General features: G+C 51.6%; 1 protein-coding gene across 1 annotated transcript; it reads left to right on the top strand.

The window, feature by feature from the left end:
• The first annotated feature begins 245 nt into the window (after positions 1-245).
• F2 (coagulation factor II, thrombin) lies at positions 246-15043 on the top strand. The gene is made up of 13 exons (XM_060176485.1): positions 246-361; positions 705-874; positions 2408-2432; positions 4117-4222; positions 4322-4458; positions 6287-6601; positions 7674-7796; positions 7873-7999; positions 10260-10427; positions 12646-12819; positions 13703-13884; positions 14547-14617; positions 14781-15043. The coding sequence occupies exons 1-13, from the start codon at positions 283-285 to the stop codon at positions 14922-14924; spliced, it is 1821 nt and encodes a 606-aa protein (XP_060032468.1). The 5' UTR covers positions 246-282; the 3' UTR covers positions 14925-15043.
• The last annotated feature ends 1078 nt before the right edge of the window (positions 15044-16121 follow it).

Here is a 16121-nt window from a genome sequence, read left to right as displayed (position 1 = left end):
CCCTCAGGAAGATCTTGTGACCTCACTGGTCACTGTCTCTGGGAAGGAGGGACTGGCTGACGGTGACCAAACTAGCCTTCCCCTTGTGACTTCCTCTCAGACCACCCATTCCCGGCCCTGGGAGGACTTAGCTGCCCGGATGGCGGGGGTGGACTCTCTATCCTCTCATCCCCGATGGCCCTGACCTGCTGACCTCTCTTTCTCTGAACAGATTTCTTCATGTTGGTTCAACATTAACCTGGAGGGTTAGATGCGCTGCCAGAGTCCCAGGGGCCACACGCTATGGCGCACCTCCGAGGCCTGTGGCTCCTTTGCTGCCTGGCCCTGGCCGTCCTGTTTAGCCATGTGCACAGCCAGCACGGTAAGCGGAGGCTTGGATGCCAGGGCAGGCTGATAAGGGTGACAGGGGCCCAGTGGCTGGGGTCTCTGCAGAGAGTACAGGGCCATCCTCCATGCAGGCCTCCTCAGCTCCGGGGCACCGGCTTAGGGAAGGAGGTGGGCACTCAGGCCTCACTGGCCGTGGCCACGTCTCCTTCAGTGTGGAGAATGGGCTGGAGGTGGCCCGCTAAAGCAGGGGAGTGAGTGGGCCACCAAGCACCACGCCAGAGTCCCCTTTCGCAAGCCAGCAGGGCAAGCCTGGCTTGCTCCCTACCCCTGAAGACCATGACAGACTGAGGCCACTGTCCCACTCCCTCCTACTGCAGTGTTCCTGGACTCCCAGCAAGCACTGTCACTGCTGCAGAGGGTCCGGGCCCGACGTGCCAACAGCGGCTTCTTGGAGGAGCTGCGTAAGGGCAACCTGGAGCGGGAGTGCGTGGAGGAGCAGTGCAGCTACGAGGAGGCTTTCGAGGCCCTGGAGTCCTCCACAGCCACGGTGAAGCTGGGGCTACCGGAGGGGACCCCTGTGAGGGGGTCCCAACTCTACGGCCCCCTGGGGGTGTAACAACATGGCTCTTGTTTGTTTGTTTGTTTGTTTACTTACTGTTGGATAGAGACAGAGAAATTGAGAGAGGAGGGGAGAAGTGAGGGAAAGAGACAGATTACCTGCAGTCTTGCTTCACCACTCATGAAACTTTCCCCCTGCAGGTGGGGACCAGGGGTTTGAACCAGGGTCCTTACACACTGTGTTGTGCACTTAACCAGGTGCGCCACCGCCTGGCCCCGACATCACAGCTCTTTAGCTGTGGGTGGCATGCCCTCATGCCTGAGCTTTGAGACAACAGCCTTGACTTGACCTAGAAACCCCAGACCTGGGCTGGTTCAAGGCTCAGCGTCCAGTGAGGTTCTGGGGACTTGGAGGCTCTTCAGACCTGGGGCCCACACAGGGCTTAGTCTCAGCTTTGCTGCTACTTCTGCACCCCAGGATGTGCAGGATGCCAGTCAGGCCTAGGTCTCAGCACTCAGCGTTCTGGGGTCCCTGTGCTGCCTTTCTCTTTCTCTGCCTCTGTCTACTCCACTCAGGAGAATTGCCTCGTGTCATGCTTGAGGGGTGTGTGTTTGTGTGTGTGTGTGTGTGTGTGTGTGTGTGTGTGTATGGCCTGTCCACAAATAAAGTCTGAGGCTAATCTCCCGAGAGCACTTTCCCAAGGTTGGGAAAGAAGAAAGCAGAAGAACACAAGCAGCTGGGTGATGGCTCACCCGGTAGAGTGCACACGTTACCATACTTGAGGACCTGGCTTCATGTCCCTGGTCCCCGTCTGTAGGCAAGAAGTTTCACAAGCAGTGGAAGAGTGCTGTAGATGGCTTTCCTTCTCTCTAACTCTCTCCCTGTCTCTCTCTGTCTCTCAGCCTCTATCAAAAAACAAATGGCTAGGAGACACTGGGGCCCAATGATAACCCTGGTGGAGAAAAAGAAAGGAGAGAGAGAGAGAGAGAGAGAGAGGAAGGAAGAGAGAAAGAAAGAGAGGGGTCGGGTGGTGGCGCACCTGGTTGAGCACACATGTTACAGTGCACAAGCACCTGGGTTCGAGCCCCAGGTCCCCACCTGCAGGGGGAAAGCTTTGCGAGTGGTGAAGCAGGGCTGCAGGTGTCTGTCTGTCTCTCTCCCTGTCTACCGCCCTCCTCCTCTCAATTGCTGGCTGTCTCTATCCAATAAATAAATAAATGAATAAAATTTAAAACTCTAAATAAAGAATGAAAGAGAGAGAGAGAGAAAGGGCAGGAGGAGGAGGAAAGGAGGGAGAGCAAAGTTTGCAGTTGGGGAAATAACACAACTGAAAGAGTGAGGGACTTGTGTGCCTTCAGTTCCCAGCTAGATTCCCAGCACGGCTTCTCTCTCGGTCCCATATGAAACTCTCTCTTATGTGTCGTAGGTAAAATCAATTAAAAAAACAAAGATGCAGTTTACTAAGAAACCAAGCAAATTGATGATCCTGCTCCAGTCTCATGCTCAGTCCTTGTTTTTCAGGATCTGTTCTGGGCCAAATACACAGGTGAGCACTGGGAAAAGGCAGCTGGGGTCCCAGTCAGGAAGTGTTCAGACCCACTCAACTACCCACCAGGCTCCTTCCTTCTTTTCATCTGCCTGTCTGTTCTGTGTTTGTTATTTTATTATTCTTACCAGAGCACTGTTCAGCAGTAATGGTGCTGGGGACTGAACCAGAAACCTTTGCTTTCTCAGGCATGAAAATCTTTTTGTGAAATCACTGTGTTTATCTTCTCAGCCCTTTTCCCCATTTGTTTCAGAATGTGTCCTCTCCCCACCCCTTCTCCCCAGCCCATCCTGTCCCCACTCCAGTCCCCAGTGGGTTTCTGGGTCTTTTCCAGCATGTGAGTCAGTGAGGAAACCTCGAGAGAAGCACAGCGAGTGTCTTGAAGGTGAGGAGCTGCTGGGACTGAGGGGTGGGGGCCCAGGGCAGCGGAGGAGGGCTGGGTGAGGAGTGTGGCCTCCAGCACCTGGCATGATTCTTCTGTTCTTGCCTTGGCACCTGGTTTTGGCCTGTCGGTCAGTGAGATGAATTCAGTTGGGGAGCACACAAATGAATGGACATGTTTAAGGCCCTGAGTCCCTGCCCACATCTGATGTCACACTCCTCTTCCAGAGCACTGCATGGCTCCCCAGTGCCCACAAGATGAAACACAGGCTCCTTAGCCTGGCAGGCTTTGCAGGCTCCGACCCTGACCTCCCCTCCTAACTGTACTCACACCCCAACTATTCCAGCCTCAAACCCGACCCCCCAGATGCTCTGACTCATCTAAAGGTGCCACAGTGTGTCTGCCTCCTGGTCCTTGCTCACTGTCACGTCATCCTACCCTGGGGCAGCCACCAACAACAACCAAACATCTCCAGTCCTTCAAGGACTCAGCCCACCGCCTTCGGATTCAGCGCACTTTTGTGGGGCATGGGCCCCAACACCAGGAACTTGGGGCCTGGCCTCATTCTGGCCAGTGTGCCCAGGAAGCATGGGACAGGCATCCACTGCCTAAAGAACAGGGGTTGGGGAGCAGTTCCCTGGAAGAGTTTGACCTGGGCTTTTGGGCTGTGCGAACACTGAAAACCAATCAGGAGTGTATTGCAGGCAAAAGCCTGAAATGAGAGGAGCTAAGAAAGCAGGCCAGGATGGGGCCAGGCAGTGGTGCACCGGGTTAAGTGCACACATTTCAGTGCTCAAGGATCCAGGTTCAAGCCCCTGGTCCTCACTTGCATGGGGGAGGCTTCATGAATGGTGAAGTAGGTCTACAGGTGTCCCTCTGTCCCTTTCTCTCTCTATTTCTCCCTTCTAAGTCAAGCTTCCTTCAATGTGGTGGGGATAAGGCTTGAGCCTAAGTTCACAGCGAAGTAGTGCAAGTGAGCTATTTTGCCAGTCCAGGCATGAAAATCCTTCTGTATGACCATTATGCAGTCTCCCCAATCCTGAATTAATATTCTTTCTGAGAGAGAGTGGCACAGAGAGAGCATCACGCTATCATATGTGGTGCAGGGAATTGAACCCCGGGCCTCGGGCATGCAAGACACAAGCTCTACCCCTGAACTACCTCCCCAGTCTCAAATGCTTAAGGAGTCTCACAGCTGCTGAGTCCTGAGGAGTATGAGCAGGTGTGGGTTAGAGAGCATAGAGGAGTGGGCAGCGAGGGGGCAAGTCTCAGGGTAAGTGGCCCGGGTTGGGGTCTCCACAGGCAACTGCGCTGAAGGGCTGGGTATGAACTACCGAGGGCAGGTGAACGTCACCCGCTCGGGCATCGAGTGCCAGCTGTGGAGGAGTCGCTACCCACACAAGCCTGAGTGAGTGCTGGTCTGGTTGAGCCTGGGGGCTCAGGAGAGCTGGGAGACAGGGCAGCGGGGGGTGAGTGGGATCTCGTGCCCAGCAAGTTCCCATTCCAGAATCAACTCCAGCACCCATCCTGGGGCCGACCTGCAGGAGAACTTCTGCCGCAACCCTGATGGCAGCACCACCGGGCCCTGGTGCTACACCACAGTCCCCACCTTGCGGAGGGAGGAGTGCAGTGTTCCTATCTGTGGTGAGCAAATGGGGGCCAGGTGGCCTGTGCCAAGGCCCGGGGGTCTGCATGGGGCTTGGCAGTTGGGACGGACTCCCTTCGTGTGTGTGTGTGTGTGTGTGTGTGTGTGTGTGTGTGTGTGTGTGTGTGTGTGATGGTGGGGGAGGGGCGGTTTTGGTGATTCACAGTGTATCTGTGTCTTTTGGTCCAGAAGGAGGTGGCTCCCAGCATCCTCCCCACCCACCTTCCTGCCTATGACCCAGACTGAGGCTCCAGCTAATCATGCTTCCTACCCTTTCTGCCCTCCCCCTACTCCACCCCCAGTTTATAGTGGTGCAGGGGATTGAACCTGGGATTTTGGAGCCTCAGGCATGAGAGTCTCTGCATAACCATTAATGCTATCAACTCCTACCCTTCCTTTCTCTTTAAAGATTTCATTGATTTTCTTTTCTTTTCTTTTTGCTTTTTTTTTTTTTTTTTTTTTACAGAGACTGAGCCTTGTGCAAGTGTGTTTCACTATTCTGGGCTCCTTCTTTTCATTCAGATAGAGACACAGCAGGCAGAAAGATAAAGAGTCAGAGAGACGGATGCACCAGGGATCCCCCAGTGCCACAGCACCTCCCGTGTGGTGCCAGGCCTTGAACCCAGACCATGTGCATAGCAGGGCTTGTACCCTACCTGGTGAAGTAGCCACCTACTGTGACTGTAGACATTCCCAGTGAGCCCAGCTCTTTTTCTGGCTGTGTAAGAAAACTCATAATCCTTGTAACAAACAAAAGGAAACAAAACTCCAGGCAGTACTCCCAATAGGCTACAGGTAGTCTTGTAATAGATGGCAGGAGGTGGAACTCCGCTCCGACCTCTGATTTAGCCTTATGTTTTGTTTAAACCTCTCAACAACATTGCAGGAATAGTAGGAGTTGTCAAGCTTTTATTTATTTATTTATTTTGTTTCACCAACAACTTTTGTTTTACATAAGAATTGTGTGTGTGAAAAAAAAAGAATTGTGTGTGTGTGTGTGTGTGTGTGTGAGAGAGAGAGAGAGAGAGAGAGAGAGACAGAGAGAGAGGTCAGTGCTCTGCTACATGTAGCATGAGGCACAGAGCCAGAAGCCTGGGGCCAGATGGTGGTGCACCTGGTTAAGTGCACACATTACAATGTGCAAGGATCCAGGTTCAAGCCCCTGGTTCCCACCTGCTGGTGGGGAGGGAGGCTTTATGAGTGGTGAAACAAGACTGTAGTTACCTCTTCCTTTCTTTTTAAATTTTTAATATTTATTTATTTGTTTTCCCTTTTGTTGCCCTTGTTTTTTTTTTGGTGTGTGGTTTTTTTTTTTTTTTTTTGTAGCTATTATTGTTGTTATTGGTGTCTTTGTTGGCTAGGACAGAGAGAAATGGAAAGAGGAGGATAAGACGGGGGAGGGGGGAGAAAGATACCTGCAGAACGGCTTCACGGCTTGTGAAGCGATCCCTCCTCCTGCAGGTGGGGTTCCAGGATCCTGAGCAGTTCTTGCGCTTTATACTATGTGCGCTTAACCTGGTGCACTACCATCTGCCTCCCATTCCCCACTTTTTTTTTTTTTTTTTAAGATAGAAAGCTTTCCTCATCGCGGTGGGATCAGGCTTGAATCTGGGTCAAGGCATACGGTAAAACAGTGCAGGATGCGAGTGAGCTATTTTGCCAACCCAAGAAGCCCTTTTCATAGGCAAGCAAGCTGAATCTCTGGGTACATTATCCCTGGTCCTGTGGGAAGAAGGCGTCAGGCTGGGAGGCTGGGGTTCGCACCCTGTCTGGCTCCACGTGTGGTCCCACCTGCTTTGTTCCCCTGTCCCTTTCCCCCTCTCCCAGGTCAGGTGAACACCCATGTGGTGTTGACTCCACGCTCAGCAGGCTCCTCAGTGAGTCGGTCACCTTCCTCCGAGCAATGCATCCCTGATCGAGGCCGATACTACCAGGGCCGCCTGGCGGTGACCATGTACGGGAACCCCTGCTTGCCCTGGGCCAGCACTCAGGCCCAGAGCCTGAGCAAGGACCAGGACTTCAACCCGGACGTGCCCCTGGTGGAGAACTTCTGCCGCAACCCCGACGGGGACCAGGAGGGCGCGTGGTGCTACGTGGATGGGGGGCCTGGCGACTTCGAGTACTGTGACCTCGACTACTGTGGTAAGAGGCAGGGCTGGGGGGCCTCGGCTTGCAGGGCAGATCCAGAACAGCGCCTCCTGCTGGCGGTATCACATTATTACAGCACGGCTATTACAGCTTTTCATCAACTGCGGTGGGGTGGGAAGTACCTCATTTATATTTTATTTTGAAATATTTATTTATCATTGGATAGAGACAGAGAGAAATTGAGAAGGGAGGAGGGAGATAGAGAGGAAGAGAGACAGAGAGACACCTGCAGCCCTGCTTCACCACTGGTGAAGCTTTCCCCCTATAGGTGGGGACCAGGGGCTTGAACCTGGGTCCTCACACATTGGAACACGTGCACTCAACCAGCTGCACTGCCACCCGGCCCCACAAATAGATATTTATACATGAGAAAGAGTTGTACAAGAAACAGCAAGAAGCCGGGGCACCACTCTAGTACATGCAGCACCAACAATCAAGCTCGGAGCCTCAGGCAGGTAAAACCAACGCTCTACCACCGCTGAGCCACTGCTGTCCACTCCCATTTTACCGGGGAGTCAACGGAGTCAACTGACCTGGTGACTGTTATTATTGTTGTTGTCGTTGTTGGATAGGACAGAGAGAAATGGAGAGAGGAGGGGAAGACAGAGAGGAGGAGAGAAAGATAGACACCTGCAGACCTGCTTCACCGCCTGTGAAGCGACTCCCCTGCAGGTGGGGAGCCGGGGTTGGAACCGGGATCCTTATGCCGATCCTTGTGCTTTGCGCCACCTGCGCTTAGCCCGCTGCACTACAGCCCGACTCCCAAGTTTGTTTGTTTTTTAATAATTATTTATTTATTTTCCCTTTTGTTGCCCTTGTTTTATTGTTGTAATTATTATTGTTGTTATCAATGTCGTGGTTGTTGGATAGGACAGAGAGAAATAGAGAGAGGAGGGGAAGACAGAGAGGGGGAGAGAGAGACACCTGCAGACCTGCTTCACCGTCTGTGAAGCGACTCCCCTGCAGGTGGGGAGCCGGGGGCCTCGAACCGGGATCCTTACGCCGGTCCTTGCGCTTCGCGCCACATGCGCTTAACCCGCTGCGCTACCGCCTGACTCCCCCCCAGAGGAGATTTTGGGGGAGGAGACAGGAGACTTGACGGACCCCGAGGAGGCCATCGAGGGACGCACGGTCACCGAGGAGTTCCAGCCCTTCTTCAACGAGAAGACCTTTGGCACAGGGGAGGCAGGTGAGGGAGGCGGCGGGCGGCCGGGCTGCGGGAGGCTGCGGGCTGCAGGGCCCCTCACACTCCGCTCCTGCCGCAGACTGTGGGCTGCGGCCCCTGTTCGAGAAGAAGGATCTGGAGGACAAAACAGAGCAGGAGCTCCTGGACTCTTACATCCAGGGGCGCATCGTGCACGGCTGGGACGCTGAGATCGGCATCGCGCCCTGGTGCGTGGGGACCCCCCAAGCCCTTTCTCACGGGCCTGGGCTTGGGTAACAGCGGCCGAACTCCAACATTTCTTTGAATCCCCACAGCAACTTTGAGGTACAGGGACTTGCCTAAGGGACACTACTAGTGGCTGATTCCACTTCCTTTGACCCCAGGGTTGTGCTAAGTTTTGCAAACTCTGGACTGGAAGAAACTGAGGTGGGGGCCAAAACCCAACTAACCGGGGGAGCAGAGAGGGTTAATCACACGTGGCGCGAAGCACAAGGACGGGCGCAAGGATCCCGGTTCCAGCCCCCGGCTCCCCACCTGCAGGGGAGTCGCTTCACAGGCAGTGAAGCAGGTCTGCAGGTGTCTATCTTTCTCTCCCCCTCTCTGTCTTCCTCTCCTCTCTCCATTTCTCTCTGTCCTATCCAACAACGACAACTTCAATAACAACAACAATAAAAAACAAGGGCAACAAAAGGGAATAAAAAATATCATAAAAAAACAACTAACCAAATAAACAAATAACCACCCTCCAGGACACTGGGATGCCCCACTCCCTGAGATGGTCAGGTGAACAGGGGGATGGGCCCAGGAAGCAGATCTAATTCTCTCTCTCTTTAAGATTTTATTTATTAATGAGAAAAATAGGAGAGAGAGAGAGAGAGACACACACAGAAGGAACCAGACATCACTCTGGTACATGTGCTGCTGGGGACTGAACTCAGGACCTCATGCTTGAGAGGCCAATGCTTTATCCACTGCACCTTCTCCTGGGCACCTATCTGACTCTCTCCTTCTCTCTCCATTAATACAAAGGATAGGAGGAGAGAGGCAAGAGAACCAGAGCATCACTCTGGTAAATGAGCTGCCACGGTTGAATTGAGGACCTGATGCCTGAGAGTCCAACACTTTACCCACTGCGCCACCTCCTGGACTGCTCAGATCTCATTTAATTTTATTTATCTATTTTTACCAGCTCAGCTCTGGTTTATGGTAGTGCAGAGGATTGAACTTGGGACCTGGGAACCTCAGGCATGGGAGTATTTTTACATAACCATTATACTCTGTTTCTCTCATCTTCAGATCTAATTGAAGTTTTTTAAATTAAAGATTTATTATTATTATTTTCTCTTTTTAAATTTCTTTATTGGGGAATTAATGCTTTACATTCGACAGTAAATACAATAGTTTGTACTTGCATAACATTTTCCAGTTTTCTATATAATAATACAACCCCCACTAGGCCCTCTGTCCTCCTTTTTGGACCTGTATTCCCCCCCATTATTATTATTATTTGTCTCCAGGGTTATTGCTAGGCCTTGGTGCCAGCACTACAAATCCACTGCTCCTGGAGGCTATTTTTCCCATTTTGTTGTCCTTGTTGTGATTGTTGTTATAGCTGTTGTTATTGTATAGGACAGAGATAAAGAGAGGAGAGGAAGACAGGGAGGAGGAGAGGATGACAGACACCTGCAGACCTGCTTCACTGCTTGTGAAGTGACTCCCCTGCAGGTGGGGAGCCGGGGGATCGAACTGGGATCCTTACACCTGTCCTTGTGCTTTGCGCCATGTGCGCTTAACCAGTTGTGCTACTGCTCAGCCCCCAGCTTTTTGTTTTTAATTTCTATTTTTTGTATTTATTTTCCCTTTTGTTGCCTTTGTTGTTTTTCACTGTTGTTGTAGTAATTACTGTTGTTGTTGTTGATGTCGTCATTGTTAGATAGGACAGAGAGAAATGGAAAGAAGGGAAGACAGAGAGGGGGAGAGAAAGATAAGACACCTGCAGACCTGCTTCACCGCCCGTGAAGCCACTCTCCTGCAGGTGGGGAGCTGGGGGCTCGACCTGGGATCCTTAACGCTGGTCCTTGCGCTTTGTGCCATGTGCGCTTAGCCCATTGTGCTATACTGTCCAGCCCCCAGATTTTTTATTATTATTGCCAGTAGGGTTGTCATTGAGGCTTAGTGCCTGCCCTACGAGTCCACTGTTTCTGGTTGCTCCCCTCTTTATTTGACAAGAGAGAAATTGGGAGGGAGGGGAAGAAAATTGGGAGAAAAAAAGAGACACCTGCAGCACTGCTTCACCATTTGTGAAGCTTCCTCCCTGCAGGTGGGGACCAGGGGTTTGAACCCTGGGTTCCTGCACATAATGTCTGAGCTCAACGGGGTGCACCACCGCCCATCCCCCAGATCTAATTCATTCGTATACCTGGGACTTGGGAGGTCTAGGGTTGGCAAGGGCAGTCCCTCTCTCCAGCTTCCGGTTCCCCGACCCAGGCAGGTGATGCTGTTCCGGAAGAGCCCCCAGGAACTGCTGTGTGGGGCCAGCCTCATCAGTGACCGCTGGGTCCTCACCGCCGCCCACTGTCTCCTCTACCCACCGTGGGACAAGAACTTCACCGTGAATGACCTGCTGGTGCGCATCGGCAAACACTCCCGCACCAGGTACTCAGCAGCCAGGGCTGGGGGTGGGGGCTGATGCTCTCTGAGCGGCTGAAGGGGGCTCTGGGGCACCTACATTGTGTCTTTACTTCTTTTCTAATTTTTTTTTATTTTTAGTATTTTTATTTATGTATGAGAGAGAGAGGCGGAGGAGGAAGGGGAAGGCAGGGGAGGGGAGATTGAAAAATAGAGAACCAGAGCATCACTCTGACACATGTGGTGCCAGGGACTGAATTTATCACATGCTCGAGAGCCCAGTGGCTTACCCACTGGGCCACCCCCTGCGCCACAATGAGATTGCAGCTCTCTTCATTAAAGAGCCCCCTCCCCACCGCCCCTGCTTGAAGAATCAGGAACATCTTCAGCCACTGGTCTACAGCCAGATGTGTGGGGGTTTCTGGTTCCTTCATATTTGTGACAAATAGAGGAAGACAACCCAGTTCATCTTTCCTTCCTCCTGCTCTTCCTCCCTTCCTTCCTTCCACCCTTTCACCAGAACACTGCTCAGCTGTGGCTTCTGGTGGTGTGGGAGATTCAACCTGGGTCCTTTGGAGCCTCAGGCATGAGATTTTGCAGAGCCGTTAAGCTATCTCTCCAGCTCTATTTTTTAGAGTGAAATATAGACAGAGTGAGAAAGGGAGAGGAGACAGACAGACAGAAAGGAGATGCACCACTGCACCACTCCACCTTCCATCGAGTTCCCTCGGGCCACCCAGCTGCTCTTTAAGGCTCAGCTCAGCTGTCCTCTCCTGCAGGAAGCTCTTCCTGACTGCCAGTCCAGGTCAGGTACCTCTTAAGCAGGGAGGCTAGCGGAGACACCCCAAATGCCTGGAGGGCTCTTAGGCTGATGCAGGCATCCTTCATTCTTTACTTCTTGGCCTGTATGGCTATTGGATACTAGCTAGCTAGGCCAACAATCTACCACTTAGGGGATGACTCCTTTTGGCCTCTGGCCATAGGTTTTTCCTCTTCAAATTCCACTGATGGGTGTTTTAGGCCCAGGCCCTAGTCTAGCTGGCTTCGGGCCACAGGTTTTACTGCTAATTCCAATGGAGGGTGGTAAGAGGGGCTCCTGGGTCCCATGAGGGGGCCCCTCTTCTTTCACCATAGAAAACGCAGCAGTTGCTGCTGGAAAGTCCACAGATTTGGAGCTGGTGGGTAGAGAAACCACACCTTTGCAGTGAGCACGGCACTGGCCCGTGTTACCTCTGAGTGGTGGTGACTCTACACCTGAATGGTCTTCCTCTTCCTTTTGGCTGTTTAATTTCCAAGTTCCTGAGCAAATTCAGGCCAGGGAGCATCCCGGGATGTGGCACTGTGAATAGATGTTGCACTCAGGGAGCTGGCGGTAGCACAGCGGGTTGAGAGCACATGGCGCAAAGAGCAAGGACCAGCGTAAGGATTCCGGTTCGAGCCCCCAGCTCCCACCCCACCTGCAGGGGAGTCGCTTCACAGGTGGTCAAGAAGGTCTGCTGGTGTCTTTCTTCCTCTCTGTCTCCCCCTCCTCTCTCCATTTCTCTCAGCAGCTATGCCAACAAGCACAACAAGGCCAACAAAATGGGAAAAATGGCTTCCAGGAGCAGTGGATTCTTAGTGTAGGCACTGAGCCCCAGTGATAACCCTGGAGGCAAAAAAAAAAAAAATGTTGCACTCAGAAGCATGAAGCCCCAAGTTTAATTCCTAGCATCACACTTGCCAGAGTGATGTTCTGATTCTTGCTCTACTCTCATTAGTAAACACACAAATATTGAAAACACATTCAGGGGAGTTGGGCGGTAGCGCAGCGGGTTAAACACACGTGGCGCAAAGTGCAAGGACCAGCGTAAGGATCCCAGTTCGAGCCCCCAGCTCCCCACCTGCAGGGGAGTCGCTTCACAAGCAGTGAAGCAGGTCTGCAGGTGTCTATCTTTCTCTCCCCGTCTCCCCCTCATCTCTCCATTTCTCTGTCCTATCCAACAACGACGATATCAATAACAACAATAACTACAATGACAATGAAAAACAAGGGCAACAAAAAGGAAAATAAAAATAAATATTAAAAACAACAACAACAGAAACCCAAATTCAGGTTAGGGAGAGGCTGCCAGTGAATGATTGAGGCAGGAGCCAGCTCTCTGCCCTCACTGGTGGCCTGCTGGTCCCGACTCCAAGACCAGAAGCTGCCCCTCAGTGGGAGGGTCCACACCTCCTCCGTTTCTTCGCTGGGGCGGTATCCATGCAGGTACGAGAGAAATATCGAGAAGATCTCCATGCTGGAGAAGATCATCATCCACCCCCGGTACAACTGGAAGGAGAACCTGGACCGGGACATCGCCCTGCTGAAGCTCAAGAAGCCTATCACCTTCAGCGACTACATCCACCCCGTGTGCCTGCCGGACAAGGAGACAGCCCACAGGTGAGGTGGCGCGGGTGAGGTGGCTAGATTCTGGGCCTGACCTTGACCCTGTGCAGGCTGAGAAGTGTTCCTCCTTTTTCCTTGGTGCAAACCCCAGAGTTGTGTGTGTGCTGCCATTTTGTTTTATCTTGAGGTAGGGACTGAGTTTGGTTCGTGCTAAGCACTGGGGTTTCGTGTTCAGGTTTTTTTTTTTTTAATTTTTATTTACATAATGGAAATATTAATAAGACTAGGATAAGAGGGGTACACTTCCACATAGTTTCCATCCCGGGAACTCTGTATCCCATCCCCTCCCGATAGCTTTTCTATTCTTTATCCCTCTGGGGGCATGGACCCAAGGACATTAAGGGGTGCAGAAGGTGGAAGGTCTGGCTTCTGTAATTGCTTCCCCGCTGAACATGGACATACTCCAGCCTGTCTCTTTTCCTTGTGGGGTAGGAATCTGGGGAGGTGGGGCTCCAGGACTCATTAGTGGGGTCGTCTGCTGAGGGAAGTCAGGTTGGCATCATGGTATCATCTGGAACCTCGGGCTGAAAAAGAGTTAAGATATAAACCAGAACAAATTGTTGATAAATCGTGAGCCTAAAGGCTAGAAGATTGCAGATGAAGATTTGGGGGGGTCTCCATTTTGGAAAAAAACGTAGTAGTAGGTCTTTTCTTTTTTAAAAAATATTTTATTTATTTACTAGTGAGAGTGATAGGAGGAGAGAGAAAGAACCAGACATCACTCTGGTACATGTGTGCTGGGGACTGAACTCAGGACTCTGTGCTTGAGAGTCCAGTGCTTTATCCACTGCACCACCTCCCAGACCACACAGGTCTAGGTTTCTAAGGAAGGTTCCTAGAAATATTCTCACCAGGTCCTTCTCCCTTCCCCTCTAAGATTGCTGCAGGCTGGACACAAAGGGCGGGTGACTGGCTGGGGCAACCTGAAGGAGACATGGAAAGTGAGCCCGAGTGAGGTGCAGCCTCAAGTCCTGCAGGTGGTGAACCTGCCCTTGGTGGAGACGGCCACCTGCAGAGCCTCCACCCGGATCCGAGTCACTGACAATATGTTCTGTGCTGGCAAGTCACTTTGTGTGGCCTGGGGGAGGAAAGAGTGGGAACCCAGGGTTAGGGAGCTGAGATATGTTAAGAGCACATGATAGGGACTGGGTGGTGGCGCACCTGGTTGAGCACATATGTTATATGCTTAAGAACCCGGGTTCAAGTCCCCGGTTGTTGCCTGTGGGGGAAAGCTTTGCAAGTGGTGAAGCAGTGCTGCAGGTGTCTCTGTCTCCCTATCAGCCCTTTCACTCACACACACACACACACACACACACACACACACACACACACACACACACACACACACACACACAGACACACACAAGCAAATGTTAAGGGGATAGGATGGTTGGCTCAGCTGGTAGAGTATACATTTCCATGCCAAAAGGCCCAGGTTCAAGCCCCCTGGCCCCATCCACAGGGGGAGGAGGGTTCACAAGTGGTGGAGCAGTGCTGCAGATATCTTTCTCTTTCTCCTGTCTCTGTCTCTCTCACCCTCTATGAATAAATAAGGGCCACTGGGAACAGTGTGGGGTCATGTAGGCACTGAGCCCCAGGGGCAGCTCTAGTGGAAAACCAAAGCAAAACAGAACTAGAAGGCTCAGCAGTTATGTCTCCTGAAAGCAAGTTTGTGGCAGTAGAATGAGCTATGCTTCTGAATTCTGTTGTCTTTTCTCAAGGTTTTAAACCTGAAGAAGAGAAAAAAGGGGATTCTTGTGAAGGTGATAGTGGGGGACCTTTTGTCATGAAGGTACGTTTCTCTAAAAGCCTGGAGCTGGTCAGTAGATCTTCGAGGGTGAATGGATGAGGAGGGGCCTTGGTTTTCCTAAATTGGAGCCTGGTAAGACAATACTGCATTACCTTAACTCTACTGGAAACCTCAAGTGTTTTTTTTTTTCCTTTCTTTTCCTTAGAGCCCCTTCAACAAGCGCTGGTATCAAATGGGTATTGTGTCCTGGGGTGAAGGCTGTGACAGAGATGGAAAGTATGGCTTCTACACACATGTGTTCCGCCTCAAAAGGTGGATACTGAAAGCCATTGATCAGTCTGGGAGTTAGGGAGGCAGCCGCATTCTAGATTCCTTACTGTAAAATCAGAAACCAATCCACCGAGAGAACTATTTTTGTGTTTTATTCCTGAAACTGTATTTCTCAATAAAAAGTGACACTATCAACGAGTCTCTGTACTCCCAGTGCTATTCATGGGTCGCTCAGGACAAGCCAGTATTACAACTGGATAAACAGGCTTGACCAGGTGAGAGGGGGAATTTAAGAATGTGTAAAATGGTCCAGATGCAGTGGCTCAGCAGGGAGAGCCTGTTTTCCACACTCGCTGAGGCCTTGGGTTCTTGAGCTCAGAAGGGGAGAGGGACCACTGCTTTGGGCACAGGGCAGGGGACAAGAGTGTAGCTGTCAGTCATTCTTCAAGCATGAACACTAAGGTTTAGATTTTATGCCTTATAACAGGAGAGACCTAAGGTAGGTATCCATCCCCCCAAACCAGTATTTTTTCTTTTTGTCTCCAGGGTTATTACTGGGGCTTGGTGCTTATTGCCCTTGTTGTTGTTGGACAGGACAGAGAAAGAGAGAGAGGAGGAGGAGAAGAGAGGGAGAGAGAAAGATAGACACCTGCTGACATGTGAAACAATCCCCCTATAAGTGAGGAGCTGGGGGCTGGAGCCGGGATCCTTATGCCTGCCTGTCCTTGTGCTTTCCATCACTTGTTCTTAACCTACTGCAGTACCTACTGCCCAACCCTCCCTGTTGTGACATTTTAAAGAGTTTTTTTTTTTTTTTTTGGCCTCCAGGGTTATTGTTGGGGCTCAGTGCCTGCACTATAAATCTACTGCTCCTGGAGGCTATTTCTTCTCTTTTGTTGCCCTTGTTGTTACTGCTGTCCTCGTTGTTGAATAATACAGAGAGAAATCTAGAGAGGACAGGAAGACGGAGGGGGAGAGAAAGACAGACATCTGCAGATCTGCTTCACTGCTTGTGAAGCGACCCCCCTGCAGGTGGGGAGCCGGGGGCTGGAACCAGGATCCTTACTGTCCTTGTGCTTTCTGCGCTACCGCTTGGACCCCAATTTCTTTTTAAAAGAAAGCTTTTTTCTGGATTAAAAAAAAATTGATAGGACAGAGAGAAATCAAGAGGTGAGGGGGAGAGACAGACACCTACAGCCCTGCTTCATTACTTGTGAAGCTTTCCTCCTACAGGTGGGGACTGGCGGCTTGAACCCAGATCCTTGTGTATGCCAAC

The sequence above is a fragment of the Erinaceus europaeus genome, chromosome 17 (assembly GCF_950295315.1).
Source record: "Erinaceus europaeus chromosome 17, mEriEur2.1, whole genome shotgun sequence".
Taxonomy (NCBI): domain Eukaryota; kingdom Metazoa; phylum Chordata; class Mammalia; order Eulipotyphla; family Erinaceidae; genus Erinaceus; species Erinaceus europaeus.
The sequence above is the reverse complement of the archived record's forward strand: the minus strand, read 5'-3'. Positions and strand labels throughout refer to the sequence as shown.

Excerpts from the sequence above, each read along its gene's own strand:
- F2 (XM_060176485.1), top strand. The coding sequence starts at position 283 with ATGGCGCACCTCCGAGGCCTGTGGCTCCTTTGCTGCCTGGCCCTGGCC. Across the intron at positions 12,820-13,702 it reads GACAAGGAGACAGCCCACAG|ATTGCTGCAGGCTGGACACA; the intron begins GTGAGGTGGCGC and ends TTCCCCTCTAAG. Across the intron at positions 13,885-14,546 it reads TGACAATATGTTCTGTGCTG|GTTTTAAACCTGAAGAAGAG; the intron begins GCAAGTCACTTT and ends TCTTTTCTCAAG.